Source organism: Pristiophorus japonicus, chromosome 14 (assembly GCF_044704955.1).
Source record: "Pristiophorus japonicus isolate sPriJap1 chromosome 14, sPriJap1.hap1, whole genome shotgun sequence".
In the NCBI taxonomy this organism is placed as follows: Eukaryota; Metazoa; Chordata; class Chondrichthyes; family Pristiophoridae; genus Pristiophorus; species Pristiophorus japonicus.
The window spans coordinates 34,599,453-34,614,972 of record NC_091990.1 but is presented as its reverse complement, the minus strand read 5'-3'; the positions used below and the strand labels follow the sequence as shown (position 1 = coordinate 34,614,972).

The 15,520-nt window shown below is 42.4% G+C and overlaps 1 protein-coding gene across 1 annotated transcript in view; it reads right to left on the bottom strand.

The window, feature by feature from the left end:
- The window catches only part of psmb2 (proteasome 20S subunit beta 2), a 44,337-nt gene that overhangs the window by 14,124 nt on the left and 14,693 nt on the right, over window positions 1-15,520 (bottom strand). The window contains exon 3 of the mRNA XM_070899115.1: window positions 13,958-14,028. Within this exon, the coding sequence (XP_070755216.1) occupies window positions 13,958-14,028 (71 nt within the window). The remainder of the gene's footprint in view (window positions 1-13,957; window positions 14,029-15,520) is intronic.

Sequence of the window (15,520 nt, the reverse complement as noted above, 5' to 3'; positions counted from 1 at the left end):
CCTTGTCTGCTTGGCGTGGCGCCCAGGGGGGTGGAGCCTACACTCGCGCCGATTTTGTAAGTGGGAGGGGGCGGGTACTATTTAAATTAGTTATTTTCCTGCCGGCAACGCTGCACGTGCGCGTTGGAACGTTCGCGCATGCTCAGTGTGAAAAAAACATTGGCACTCGGCCATTTTTGTAGTTCTTTGTAGCTGTTTAGTTTTTGAACATTTTTTAATAAAAGTGCATTGCCATCAGCACAGAGGCTTCTTGTAGCAGTGAGAAGGCTGCAGGAAGCCTCAGAAAGTTGAAGCAGCCGTTTCCCGACGACCTCCCCCCTTTGCCGTCAGGAAATGGCTCCTCAATTTCTGAGGCTTCCTGCAGCCTTCTCTTTCCCGCCAGCCGTCTGGAACGGCTTCATCCCCTCTCCCCTCTCCCCCCCCCCCCCCCCCCCCCCGCGTTCGGTCGGCTCCCTCCCTCCACCACCCTCCCCCCCCCCCCCCGCGTTCGGTCGGCTCCCTCCCTCCACCACCCTCTCCCCCCCCCCCCCCCCCGCGTTCGGTCGGCTCCCTCCCTCCACTCCCCCCCCCCCCGTGTTCGGTCGGCTCCCTCCCTCCGCGTTCGGTCGGCTCCCTCCCCCGCGTTCGGTCGGCTCCCTCACTCCCTCCCTCCCCCCCCCCGCGTTCGTTCAGTCGGCTCCCTCCCTCCCTCCCTCCCTCCCCCCCCGCGTTCGGTCGGCCCCCCCCAACCCCCACCCCCCACAAACCCAACCCCCCCCCCAAACCCAAAACCACATTATACTGCATCTACCATGTGTTTGCCCACTCACTCAACCTATCTAAATCGCCTTGCAGCATCTTTGCATCCTCCTCACAACCCCACCTAGTTTTGAGTCGTCAGCAAACTTGGAAATATTACATTTGGTTCCCTCAGTGGTACCCCACCAGTCACTGCCCGTCACCCTGTTAGCTAATTTTCAATCCATGCCAGCATAATTATGGTTTTGGTCATCTAAATGCAAATCAGGAAATAGCAGCTTCGCTGGGTTAGACTTTGTTCAGAGAAGTTTTTGTTTTTTGCTGGAAGGTTTTAGGGGAGAGAAATTGGGAAAACACAATTAATTGCCCTGCTTACTTGCCTGCCTCAAAGTTGTTTCCTCCAGAAAGCTGATGATAATATGGATCATTGACTTCTCCAGTGCCACCATCAAAGCTGTTTTACTATCCAATGGGATGCACCTGGCAGGACGTGTCTATTTTCTGGTCTCCCAACACGAGTTGGCCAATTACATGACATGATACACCCAGAGTTCCAAACAAACATGCTAGTAGAGGCAGATTTTGAATGACAGCCGAAATTAGAATTTTAAACCAGGATCTTTACATGAAGTTTAATACTGTACCACCCAACAGCCATTCACTGGCTGCCAGTTCAGTGACTTCTCAATAGCAGTTCGTCATGTTTAAACATCCAGTGGCAAATACCTAATTACTTTTTTGGTCGAAGAAGCTGATAATTTTCAAATGTGGTAACTAGCTTACCAATCACAAACAAAATATTTCTGGCCAGCTGTTACCTTATTGTCCTACTCATAAGGAGTTGCACAGAGCAAGTTTGACTGACTGGAAGCCTGCTACACAGACATTTGAGAGGCGCCAACCACTTGGCCATTACATGCGGCAGTTTATAAAAAAAGATGACAAACTTGTTCACTACTAACTGTCCCACACAAGAGATTGATGTGCAAAGTTAGAGCACATGGGATTGGGGGTAGTGTACTGACATGGATTGAGAACTGGTTGTCAGACAGGAAGCAAAGAGTAGGAGTAAATGGGTACTTTTCAGAATGGCAGGCAGTGACTAGTGGGGTACCGCAAGGTTCTGTGCTGGGGCCCCAGCTGTTTACACTGTACATTAATGATTTAGATGAGGGGATTAAATGTAGTATCTCCAAATTTGCAGATGACACTAAGTTGGGTGGCAGTGTGAGCTGCGAGGAGGATGCTGTGAGGCTGCAGAGCGACTTGGATAGGTTAGGTGAGTGGGCAAATGCATGGCAGATGAAGTATAATGTGGATAAATGTGAGGTTATCCACTTTGGTGGTAAAAACAGAGAGACAGACTATTATCTGAATGGTGACAGATTAGGAAAAGGGGAGGTGCAAAGAGACCTGGGTGTCATGGTACATCAGTCATTGAAGGTTGGCATGCAGGTGCAGCAGGCGGTTAAGAAAGCAAATGGCATGTTGGCCTTCATAGCAAGGGGATTTGAGTACAGGGGCAGGGAGGTGTTGCTACAGTTGTACAGGGCATTGGTGAGGCCACACCTGGAGTATTGTGTACAGTTTTGGTCTCCTAACCTGAGGAAGGACATTCTTGCTATTGAGGGAGTGCAGCGAAGGTTCACCAGACTGATTCCCGGGATGGCGGGACTGACCTATCAAGAAAGACTGGATCAACTGAGCTTGTATTCACTGGAGTTCAGAAGAATGAGAGGGGACCTCATAGAAACATTTAAAATTCTGACGGGGTTAGACAGGTTAGATGCAGGAAGAATGTTCCCAATGTTGGGGAAGTCCAGAACCAGAGGTCACAGTCTAAGGATAAGGGGTAAGCCATTTAGGACCGAGATGCGGAGGAACTTCTTCACCCAGAGAGTGGTGAACCTGTGGAATTCTCTACCACAGAAAGTTGTTGAGGCCAATTCACTAAATATATTCAAAAAGGAGTTAGATGAGGTCCTTACTACTAGGGGGATCAAGGGGTATGGCGAGAAAGCAGGAATGGGGTATTGAAGTTGAATGTTCAGCCATGAACTCATTGAATGGCGGTGCAGGCTAGAAGGGCCGAATGGCCTACTCCTGCACCTATTTTCTATGTTTCCATGTTTCTATATTCCAGCTCCAATCGATTAAGCTAAATTTGGATTTCAGTTACCCATCTTTGGGTCTGGTTTTAGGGAGAATGCATAAATTAACTGCACCAATGACACAAAATACTTGACTGTTCAGCTCTAAATTTGAAGAAACGCTATTTTCAAATTATGTTTGCGTGGAGTGATTTTTTTCCTCCACAGTATTTCTAATGTACCACAACTTGAATAAACATGTTTCACGTGTTGTAACAACTTGCTGTCCAAAATTCAGTTTTGATAATACTATTTAAATTCTACCTAAAAATGGTTTAGAAATCTTTTTCCAAATTCCCTGAAAGCCCCAAATATCTTGCAAGTTTCTGGACTGGGCCTTTGTGTGTGTCTACCTGTTGCCACTGAGGCAACATAAAACAAACAATGACATGTTTTTAACCATAGTCTATTAGCTGAAAGATTGACATACGTATGAGCTGAGAAACATAATCTGAACGAGCTGGGACTTGTTCAGTGTGATGTCATCATATTACTGTTCACAACTCAGTGCACATTTAACAAGGAAAGAATGACATTCTGTCAATAAATTAATATAATCCAAATATTTCACTGTTTTGATAAGGAATGGCATATTTAAATCATATCTGCCAGTCATCATCTCCCCAAAAAGTCATCTCAAATATTAACTGGAAAATAGGTTTCACATAAAATACTTGTTAACTTAGATAACTGATGCACTACTTGGGGGGAGGGGGAATGCCATATTGTGCTCTGACATTAATAAATTTCAAAAATTACTGCAAAAATATTAAACCTTACAGTGCTGTCTCCAATCATGCTTACTGTTCCAAACATACAAATTTAAGACTCCAGAGGTTATGACCCTGTCAAACATATTAAGCATCATGAATTTTATCACTCGAGGGGGTGGGGTCAAGTTAATAACTGCAGCTGGCTATGCTGTCTAGAATACAGGGCAGGCAGCAACCGCAGCTCTGGGAAATAAGTGCCGTTCCATCCTTTAGCTCACTCTAAACACATTCTTCCATTGAGATCACAGTTCCAATCCACCAGGGAAAATTAAACAGCTGGCTAACTAAAAACGTTAGGCGTCAAGGGAGGCCAAGGTTCAGTGCCAATACATCATCAATTATGGATAATTTAATTGGGATGTTTTGCCCACCCTTCTGTGCAAAATGCAATGGGGGGGCTGATGAGACTAGCTGATTAGATGTCTGACACTGATCATGTGATTAGCAACATATGGCACAGGTAAATGCTGCGAATGGTTGAGTTTGTGCTCCCTTGCCAGAGCACAGCAATTGTGACTTGTTACAAGTGATTAAAATAAATTCAGTAATAAGGTAATTAACAAGTTTTTGGTTAGTGGAGGTCGCAAGGTGCAGCCGAGGTCCCCCGTGTTTGATCCCCACAGTCTGCCCATGCCTGGACTTGCCCGACAGCCTGCCGGCTCCAGATGGACTACACAGCAGGGAGAGCACTGACACGGGCAGATGTGTTGTTCCAGAAAGCGGCGGCGGCGGGGGGGGGGGGGGGGGGGGGAGGGGGATAGATGGGAGTGGCAGGGGTTAAAATACTTGCTCCTGCAGATGGTGATACCTTGAAGCCAGTGCTGATATCTATAGTAACATAATAAAACTTGCAGTTACTACATCACAAAGGCCTTTTATCAAGAAATGTCACCATTAAAAAAAAAAAATTATTTCCAAAATTAGCTGTGGCTCAGTGGGTAGCATGCTCACCTCCGAGTCAGAAGGTTGTAGCTTCATGTTCCACTCCAGAGACTTGAGCACAAAACTTTCGACTGACACTCCAGGACAGTACTGAGGGAGTGCTGAACTGTCGGAGGTGCCGTTTTCCCCATGGCACTACTTTGAAGAGCAGGAGAATTATCTCCGGTGTCCTGGCCAATATTTATCCCTCAATTAACATCACTAACAACAGATAATCGGGTCATTATTACCTTGCTGTTTGTGGGAGCTTGCTGTGCGCAAATTTGCTACTGCATTTCCTACATTACAACAGTGACTACACTTCAAAAGTACTTCAGTGGCTGTAATACATTTTGGGGACATCGAGGTCATGAAAAGGGGAAATAAATGCAAGTTTTTCTTAAAATTCTAAGTTTACATAACATAAGAACATAAGAACATAAGAACATAAGAACATAAGAACATAAGAACATAAGAACATAAGAACATAAGAACATAAGAACATAAGAACATAAGAACATAAGAACATAAGAACATAAGAACATAAGAACATAGCACAAGTTTAGCACAAGAGGAGGCATGATCGATTTCTTCCATCTTTTCATTAGTCCAATTAAATGCACTTTTGGATGTCAAAATACTTACAGTAACTTTATCTTCTACACACAACAGCTTACTTCCTTGAATGCAGTCTTGGTACAGAAAACACCAGAGTACATGGAGAGCCTGTGAAAGTTATCCATGTAGTTTCCCTCCTTCAAATGATAAATATCTGCCATGCACTAAATGAGGGAACCTACCACGATAGGGAAAGCATCTACTGAGCAAGCACATGAAAATGAAAATGTTGTCATGACACTGCAAATAGGCAGTGCAGCATTTGGTCTCTTTCCTCGTCTTATAAAGCCCTAGGACCTGTTCCATTGTGACAGTTCAGTTTGACTTGGAGAGGGACTGAATTTCACCACTTAGCTATAATCGCTCCCTCTCCCAAAAAACTAAGCACCTCCATTGCCTGTAGGGATTGATGGGTAAGATTACCTGTGGAGGATGCATATTTTTCGCAGAATAAAAATAAGCCTAATCTATCCGTTTGTTTTGCATCTGCCATTTATTGTAGCATTCCAAAGTAGAACAATTTTAGGATTATAGGAGCCACAAAATGACAACAGACTGCAGTAAACATTCTCAAAAGCATGAACGGCAGTACATTGGGAAAAGATATATAGTCATCAATTACCAGTTTATTGGCAAACTGACTTGATTTTTTAAAAACTATGGCAAGGTAACATTGGAAATAACAATTTGGAGAGTATTGGATATGGATCAAAACATACAAACAGTATATTAATTGACATCCCATGATTTTTATGGGGAAATGGAATACACATAAAATTCAGATCTTCAAATTTTTAGAGATTACCATCCCCTAATCTTCAATCAGGATTGTGTGATGATCCAACCTGGAAGCATTACTATACGCATCACCAATGTTATTTCTCTGTCAACTCCCAAGATAGTACATGCTTGAGTAGGACATCTTATGCACCTATTTTCACTCATTTCCTCTAACAAATCACATGCCAATACTAAAAGTCATAGCTCTCTGGGGAAGCTGGTGTATGAATGATGTTTGAACTAAACCTGCAGTTGGTACCATAACACGAACATCCTCGCTGCCAGGCAGTCGATGCTATAGCACTGTGGGTAAATAAAGTTGCTTGAGTAATTCTGTGAATTCCCATAGGCTCACACTTTGTGACAAATGGAAATTACTCAAAGGATCTAATTAGCTACAAGGCCAGAAACAGAGACTGCAACCTCTCTCTCACGCTCAAACACCTAATCCAAATCAGTTGATCATCAACGAATGTTTTATCTACTCACAATTTAAAGTACCATCCCAGAGCAAGATCCTAGAATAGTCTTTCCAAAAGTTACATAATATTCATGTAGCCCCTTATTAAATTTGACCATGTGTGTCTTGGCATGTATATTTTTCATTTCCCCCACTTCTAGACAGACTACGGTGTTTGGAACAGGGAGCCAGCAAGCACATGTGGAGAACTGGTCAGATGTAAAATTATTTTTATATGCTTAGCTTTATAATAAATGGAACTGAACTTACAGATAATATATATTGCTTGTTTGAGACTTAGACAATACATACATAGCGAGGAATATATAAAATTTCATGCAATGTTTTTTAGGTTGGACGTCAAAACCTGCAATTTCCTACTTGGCAAGTTCTTGAATGCACCAACTAGAAAGCAGCAGTAACAGTAATTATGGATCTAGATATAAAGCTTAAACAATTCCTTCTGCCATCATTGGCAGTTGATGACAGGAGGGCTGTCAATATGGTAACTGAAGAAGTCCTAAGTTTAAAAAAAATTAAAAGTTCCACTCCAAGTCCTGCTCATCCATCACTCCTGTCCTTGCTGACCTACACCAGTTCTAGGTCCCCCAATGCCTCTTGCTTAAAATTCTCAACCTCACATTTAAATTATGGCCTCATTCTTAATATCTCTAATCTCCGCAAAAAACTGGGAATTAGAGAAACTTACTAAATTTTAAAATTCTTATAGAAAATGGAACTGGCACGGAAGTTTAGATTTTGTGCTGAGAGAGAAATAAAACAAAATTTGCCCAGTGAACGGGACCATAAAATAAAACTAAATGTTGGAATGTATACAGCGTGTGAGAAAATTGGATTTCAGTAAACAAAATAGCTATTAAAAATGTGTGGTCTCGTTTTAATTCAATTTAAAAAAAAATCTTTGGCAAGTACTTGAATTAGAAGTTAAGAAAAAATTGGAGTTTAATCTAAAATGCCGTCTTTCCTGATGAGAAGATTTTTATTATGACGGCTTTACTAATGATTTCTGCTGTTTTAACGGATTCCTAATTTCTAAGCAAGTTTTGAAGGCACAAAAACTTAAAGAATTTTTCGAATGATTACGCGAAGTCACGTAATGATATCAGGCTTTCTTACAAACCTGTAAAGGAGTTAACCCTTCCATTGACAGCTGTTTTATACTGGAAATTATTAATTTGGATTTCTAAATAGAATAAAAAAGACTCACCTGACAGATAGAGGAAATGGTGGGATAGTCAGAATAAAAATAAAACAGAACTAGCCTATGTAATAATACAAATAAAAGAAAGATACTCAAACAAAACAAATTCAAGAGTTAAAGGCTAAGATAAATAAGCTGGAAGAGATTTTTAAAAAATGGGACCAGACGGATAGTGCAGTGCGCAGCCATAGCACCATCACCTATGGCAATAGAGCCCACGGTGGGCAAGTGTAGTCCACAAACCCAACCTAACCCTTACCTCTGATTTCACAGAGTGACCTCGACATGCATGGATAAAAGATGAGTAGACCAGAACCTAACACCAGGTGACGACCAGGCTATCAGTTTAAAATTTGCAGATAAAACACTCACCGAGATGGGACTGCAGCGGCTACTTCGACTCTGGAGACTCAGGATACTGGGAACCTTAAGGCCCACGCAAGCACTGGATAATACAGATGGACTACGAGAGATATAGCACACGCAGGAAAGGCACAACTACATGAACTAGCTTTGTTTAATTTAACTGCCGAAATATGCATCCCAGCAGCCAAGGACTGGAGCAAGGACAGAACTTATTTTAACGCATGGCTATGTATAGTGTATTAAGTAAGGTTGTAATGCAGCAGGCTGCCGATGCCAGGGCGCCAGTAGATTCCGAGGACAGGAGCAAGTTCGTAGGACCAAAAGGGGAAGGGCGCAGAAATCCAACTGGATAGTGTGGAGGAAAGAGAAACAGAAGGACGGGAACAGAACGGAGCAAAAGGGAGGTGGGACCCCAGGATGTTTAGGAAAACTGGCCAGTGGGATAAAATGAAGACCAAGGGAGGTCTCTGGAATATAAGGTGTTTGTCCTGAAGCGTGACACGGTTATAACACGGAGAAGCCGGTACTGATCATGCGCAGTGCAAACAAGAAGGAATACAACCTAAAAAGGGGGGCGGATGGAGTGTGGAGGAAAGATGACAATGTAGTGGACCCGAAATACAGGTCCGGCTGGGACACCAAACACGCCCAAAGGGACCTTGGGAAGCTCTACCACTGCTCCGACAACCACCCTGGGGACAACAACTCTACCCAGCACAACCACGCAAGTCCCCCCATAAGCCCGTCTATAAAGACTGGAGCCAAAGGGGGGGCGAGTAATAAAAGAATCTAAAGAAAGGATATAATTTGGGGTGCGTCAGCGACTACTTAACCTAAATCTAATGGATATCATTCTTCCTAGCTTCTATGGGAATGAAACTACCAGAACCTGACAACGGATCCTCGAAGGCCCGGAATCCACTAACCTGAGATTTAATGTCAGAAAGGGAACAGGGCAAGGTCGAACAAAAAGGAGAATACTGGAAACACTAGGAACGGGTTATGCGGCAGGGGTTACGACGATGAATTCCATAGACCTGTAAGCAATACGACCGGGTTAACAACTTAACCTAAATCTTGGAGTTTACTGGGGAGGGACATGGATAACCAAGCCCTACAAGCGCGGTTGGGAGATGGCGCGGAAGGGGAACTGTTACAGGTGGCCCATACATTACAGAAGCATGCCAAGACAATAAATTTGATCCACGCAATGGGGAACGACATAAGTAAACGATTACAAGCTGAGATAGTTTGCTCCGGGTATGGAGCCTGGATTAAGTGAAGTACAATATAACTTGGAGCAACTCCAGAATGGGGACATACCAGATTGGATCCCAAACAGCATACTTAACAATTGGACTCGAGATAAAAATATGAACACATGCGAGTTACGAAGGAATAGTCACGCATGGGTGCCAAAATTCAGATGTATTACTGGGCTGGTGAATACGATCGGATTTATGTTGTGCATACCACAGTATGATGTAACAAAGGGAGACCCCTTATACCAGATCGATAATATCGGTGAAGAAACCAAACTCGGTTGCGTTACCATCAGCCTGCCAGACGGATGATTAAAATTAAATTAGTACGAAAGGCATTGACATAACTGATTGCTATAAAAATAATCAAGTGATTTTATGTCGAGGTACGCCACGACTGACGAATGATGATTGCAGATTCCACGAAACAAACGGATGCATGCTGAGTATCACTCCTCTCGAACACGATTCCGAAACAATCGTTGCTCCACAAGGGAATGGAGATTGGTGCGTGAGCACAGGAGCAGCCAACCCGACGATTAAGACCAGGGGAGGAGTCACCCCCTGTGTCATCACTAACCCTAACTTCTGTTTCAGGCCCATGGGAAAAATAGACATAAATGGATACCACATACATCCCAAGACAACGCAAATCATCCACGGAACGGTCACGGATACCCTCCGAGAGGCGGTATGGGAACCGCAAGGCACCGGAATTAAATGAGGAACAATTACATTTGGTGCAAGGAATCCAGAATCAAAGACGACAGTATATCCAGCTGATGGAAGAAGTAGACAACCTACAGAGAGACACTAACGCGATGCTGGCTGATCAGCTCTGGTACTCAAAGCTGTGGAACATTGGACTTAATATTCAGATCCACCCATGGATAAGAATTATATCACATGTACTTGTAGTAATACAGGGCCTGGTTCTGATGGTCATGATGGGATTAACATGTGCACGAATTAAACAGGCCAAACGATACATCAGGGCACACACTATGATTAAGGCCATAAGGGATGAAAATTTAAGCAGTCCTACAGGAAGGACTTACCTTGTATAACTCTGCGGGAAAGGTCTCAGGAGGTCCCGAAGCTTGGGAGATGGCCATCCAGATGAACGGACCTATCTGGAACTTGCCTACAGGGAGATAGTTATCGGGAAATATGGCCAGCTCGGCGTATAGCCAAGGGCCAAAAGGGGGGAATTGTAAGAGAAATTTAGCATTAGGGGTACCAGTGGGACAAGAGTTAAAGTGCTGGTTCCTGCACCGACCCATGAGGTAAAAGGCCTCTCTTCGGCCTTGTACCAAGGCTCCAGAAGTTATCAATTCAATAATATTCCGACAGGATACGATGCGAGAACCTAAACAGACATTGATAAGACCTTGCGAAGAGGCTCGAGGCGGACTCACGGGCACCAAGGAGAATCAACAAATTCTGACCTAATTAACTAATTCTAGTCATGGCCTAAGGTGGTCACGAGGGTCTTGGCCTGTCAATCCAAAGTAGCACTAATAAGGTAGTCCAATTAGAGATCTAGGGAGGTCTTACCAGGGAACAGAGGGGTTTTTGAAATGTATAAAAGTTGTCTGATTGTGCTGTTCGGGGAGCATCTCCACTCACAGGCGGCTGTGATGAGTGGTGTTCCCGGACGTTCGTAATAAAAGATCGTTACACTTTGCCATTCGTCTCTGTCTGCTAACTCCGGAGACTGTTACGCGGGTTGGGGCGAGCGTCGACCCTCTATATCAGGGGGCCCGTTCGTGGGAGGAGAAGCCTTCCCATTTGTCCCCTTACAGGTACAAGGCCAGAAACAGAGACTGTAACCTCTCTCTCACGCTCAAACACCTAATCCAAATCAGTTGATCATCAACGAATGTTTTATCTACTCACAATTTAAAGTACCATCCCAGAGCAAGATCCTAGAATAGTCTTTCCAAAAGTTACATAATATTCATGTAGCCCCTTATTAAATTTGACCATGTGTGTCTTGGCATGTATATTTTTCCTTTCCCCCACTTCTAGACAGGCTACAGTGTTTGGAACAGGGAGCCAGCAAGCACATGTGGAGAACTGGTCAGATGTAAAATTATTTTTATATGCTTAGCCTTATAATAAATGGAACTGAACTTACAGATAATATATATTGCTTGTTTGAGATTTAAACAATACATACAGTGAGGAATATATAAAATTTCATGCAATGTTTTTTAGGTTGGACGTGAAAACCTGCAATTTCCTACTTGGCAAGTTCTTGAATGCACCAACTAGAAAGCAACAGTAACAGTAATTATGGATCTAGATATAAAGCTTAAACAATTCCTTCTGCCATCATTGGCAGTTGATAGGGTGGACAGGAGGGCTGTCAATATGGTTACTGAAGAAGTCCTAAGTTTAAAAAAAATTAAAAGTTCCACTCCAAGTCCTGCTCATCCATCACTCCTGTCCTTGCTGACCTACACCAGTTCTAGGTCCCCCAATGCCTCTTGCTTAAAATTCTCAACCTCACATTTAAATTATGGCCTCATTCTTAATATCTCTAACCTCCGCCAGCTATAAAACCGCCTCAAGTCTATTACTCCGACTCTGGCCTCTTTACTCTGGAATCCACAGTGGACCCTCCACATCTCTACTCCTTTAAGACCTTCCTTAAAACTCAACTCTTTAACTAAGCTTTTGGTCAGCTTTTCCAATATCTCTTTTGGCTTTGCACTGATTTTTGTTTGATTATGCCTATGTAACTTTTTAATGTTAAAGGGACTACATAAATGCAAATAATTGCTCTTGATGCTGTTTTTTAAAATTACTGCTGTTTTACATGCAACACATATTGTGAACAGATAAACTTGGCATGTGAAGGTTGCAGTGGTATCCAATACGTAAAAAGAAGTTAAAACCTCCTGATAACCTATAATCTATTTATTTTGATGTTTCTCACCTTGCATTATAAACTGAATGATCAAAAGTTTTGCTTTTCAGTGTTTAGTTGACAAAAAAAAATTAATGATGGGAACTGTGCTGGATATTGTGAACAGTTTTATTAAGAAAGTCACCTGTTGCGCCACAATATGCAGGTTTACAAATTCAGTTCCTTGCAGGAAGGAGATCACCACATGTCTCATCAATTTTGACCATTCTCGCTCTTCTCCATAGCTTCTTTTGGAACTGCAGAGGCTTGGGAACAGATTGTCATTCCAATTCCCTCTTGAAAGATATTTTCTTCAATTCCTAATCTGTCATTTGTGTTACTCTAGCTCATTGACCCTTAGGCTTGTGTCAACAATGCTCTAAAACCAGTTGCTAGATAGTGCACGAGAGCGGGTGCAGATAAATGTCTCCCCTTCTCTTCCTGCTGCCCTCCCACACTCAGAAAGGCACTTGGATTTCACTGGGTACCTTTTTATGGCACTTTCTCCTAGACTGGGAAATCAGTGCTTGGGATGAAAACTGTATCTTTCACTACGTTGTGCTACAACATGCTGTGATCTCAATAAAAATGTTAAATCTTGGTGCATTTAATTAAAATTAAAATTATAAAATTATAATTTTCACCGTGAACTAAATATTGGGATCACGTATTTTTTTTAAACTTCCAGTTCTTGGGAAAGCTTGTAAAATGATCCTGGATTTAAATAATAATTTCATAAACTTTGTTTCATTTAGATATCCAATGCATAGGATTGTAAATGGGGGGGGGGGGACTGGAGCATGTACGGCAAATTACAATGAGGATTTCAAAGAGGGCATCTGCAGGATGGGCAGATAGGTGGCAGATGCAGTTCAATATAGAAAAATGAGAAGTAAAACATTTTGAAAGTAATAGCAAAAAAAAAATCATCTAAAATAAGTTAAATTAAGTAGGGAATATAGATGTGCCGATACAGAAGCCCTTAAAAAAAAAAAAAGGCGTCAGCTCCAGCAGTTAAGGCCATACAAAAAAACATGGAATCCTTGTTTTTATATCTAGGAGATAATAAAAAATAGCAAGGAGGTCATACTGAACTTGTACAAGATCTTAAGTCTGCATCTGGAGTAGTATATATGGTTTAGAGCAGCGATTATAAGAATATAAAAGCGATGGAAAAAGTGGGGCACAGAGGTTCTGTGATGAGGGAAGGTTATAGTTTTAAAGACTTGAGAAATCAGGGCTTTTTCCATTAGTGCTGAAAAGGTTAAGGTGCAATTTGAAAGAAGACTTCAAGATTATGAATTGATACGGTAGGTTAAACAGTGATAGAGTGTTGCCAATAGTTCATGAAACAATAATGAGGACACAAATTCAGAAAAAGAATGAGGATGTTCAAAATAATTTCTTGACATTAGTTATAATGTGGAATTCTCTGCTAGAAATCTTGGTTAACATAGCCCATTAGGATTTTTAAAATGGTGTTTGACAGTTCTTATAAAAGGAGGAATATTAAAGGGTTCGGGAATCGAGCAGGAGATTGTAGATTAAGTTGCTTATGTGGAGAAAGTAACTGGTGCAAGCGTGTTAGACCAAATGGCCTGTTTCTGTACTGTAACGTTCTGCTCTATAGATCACAACAGATTCAAACTTGAAATAATTATGGCTTCATCTCCTTTAACAAAAGTATAAATTCATTAATATAGGAAGTAACGCACTGCAAGTTATCCATTGCAGTCATGTTCCATTCACTTACCCGGCTTCGGAGGTACTCTGCCAGGTTTTTACGAGTGAAGTTGGCAGCTGCTGTAGGGGACAGTTCATAACCTGCAAGGATGAAACAAAGATGAATGGTCTCCAACTTCTTGCACATTTTATCATTAATCGATATTTAATTTTGAACAAACTACACATCAAACTGTACTCATTATAATTCTTTGTATATACATACATAATCTCCTGTGGCATTATTCATGGTATATCAAAGGAGACACTTTTATAATGAAAGCAATGTTATACCATGTAATGCACTCTATGTTATATAATAAAGGGAGAATTGTGTTGCCTAGCTCAGTTGGTAAAACACCCACGTCTGTAGCAGAAGGTTCAGAGTTCAAGCCCCATTCCGGCACTTGCACATCATTTACACTAACATAGAAACACAGAAAATAGGTGCAGGAGTAGGCCATTCGGCCCATTGAGCCTGCACCACCATTCAATAAGATCATGGCTGATCATTCCCTCAGTACCCTTTTCCTGCTTTCTCTCCATACCCCTTGATCCCCTTAGCCGTAAGGGCCATATCTAACTCCCTCTTGAATATATCTAATGAACTGGCATCAACAACTCTCTGCGGCAGGGAATTCCACAGGTTAACAACTCTGAGTGAAGAAGTTTCTCCTCATCTCAGTCCTAAATGACCTACCCCTTATCCTAAGACTGTCCCCTCTGGTTCTGGACTTCCCCAATATCAGGAACATTCTACCCACATCTAACCTGTCCCGTCCCGTCAAAATCTTATTATGTTTCTATGAGATCCCCTCTCATCCTTCTAAACTCCAATGTATAAAGGCCCAGTTGATCCAGTCTCTCCTCATGTCAGTCCAGCCATTCCAGGAATCAGTCTGGTGAACCTTCGCTGCACTCCCTCAATAGCAAGAACGTCCTTCCTCAGATTAGGAGACCAAAACTGAACACAAAATTCCAGGTGAGGCCTCACCAAGGCCCTGTACAACTGCAGTAAGACCTTCCTGCTCCTATACTCAAATCCCCTAGCTATGAAGGCCAACATACCATTTGCCGCCTTCACTGCCTGATGTACCTGTATGCCAATTTTCAATGACTGATGAACCATGACACCCAGGTCTCGTTGCACCTCCCCTTTTCCTAATCTGCCGCCATTCAGATAATATTCTGTCTTCGCACTTTTGCCCCCAAAATGGATAACCTCACATTTATCCAAATTATACTGCATCTACCATGCAGTAGAGGGAGAGTTGCAGTGTGATTTGGATGAGATGTTAAACTTGCATCCCACCTGCCCATTCAGGTGGATGTAAAAAGCCCCATGCCACTGTTCAAAGAGCAGTGTCCTGGCTAATATTCCATCTCCTAACACCCCAGCAAAAACAGACATTATCATCTATTAAAGCAACAAGGCAGTGCTGGCACTCAAACCTGTAGACAGAGCAGTAAAACAATTATATCTGGCCCAGTCTCAGCTAGATAATGAGCAGAATGCACACAACAGCATGGGTAAGAAAACACTTTGTCTAACGGAATATGCTAAGCCCTCAACTCTGAGCAGAAAGTTTATAAT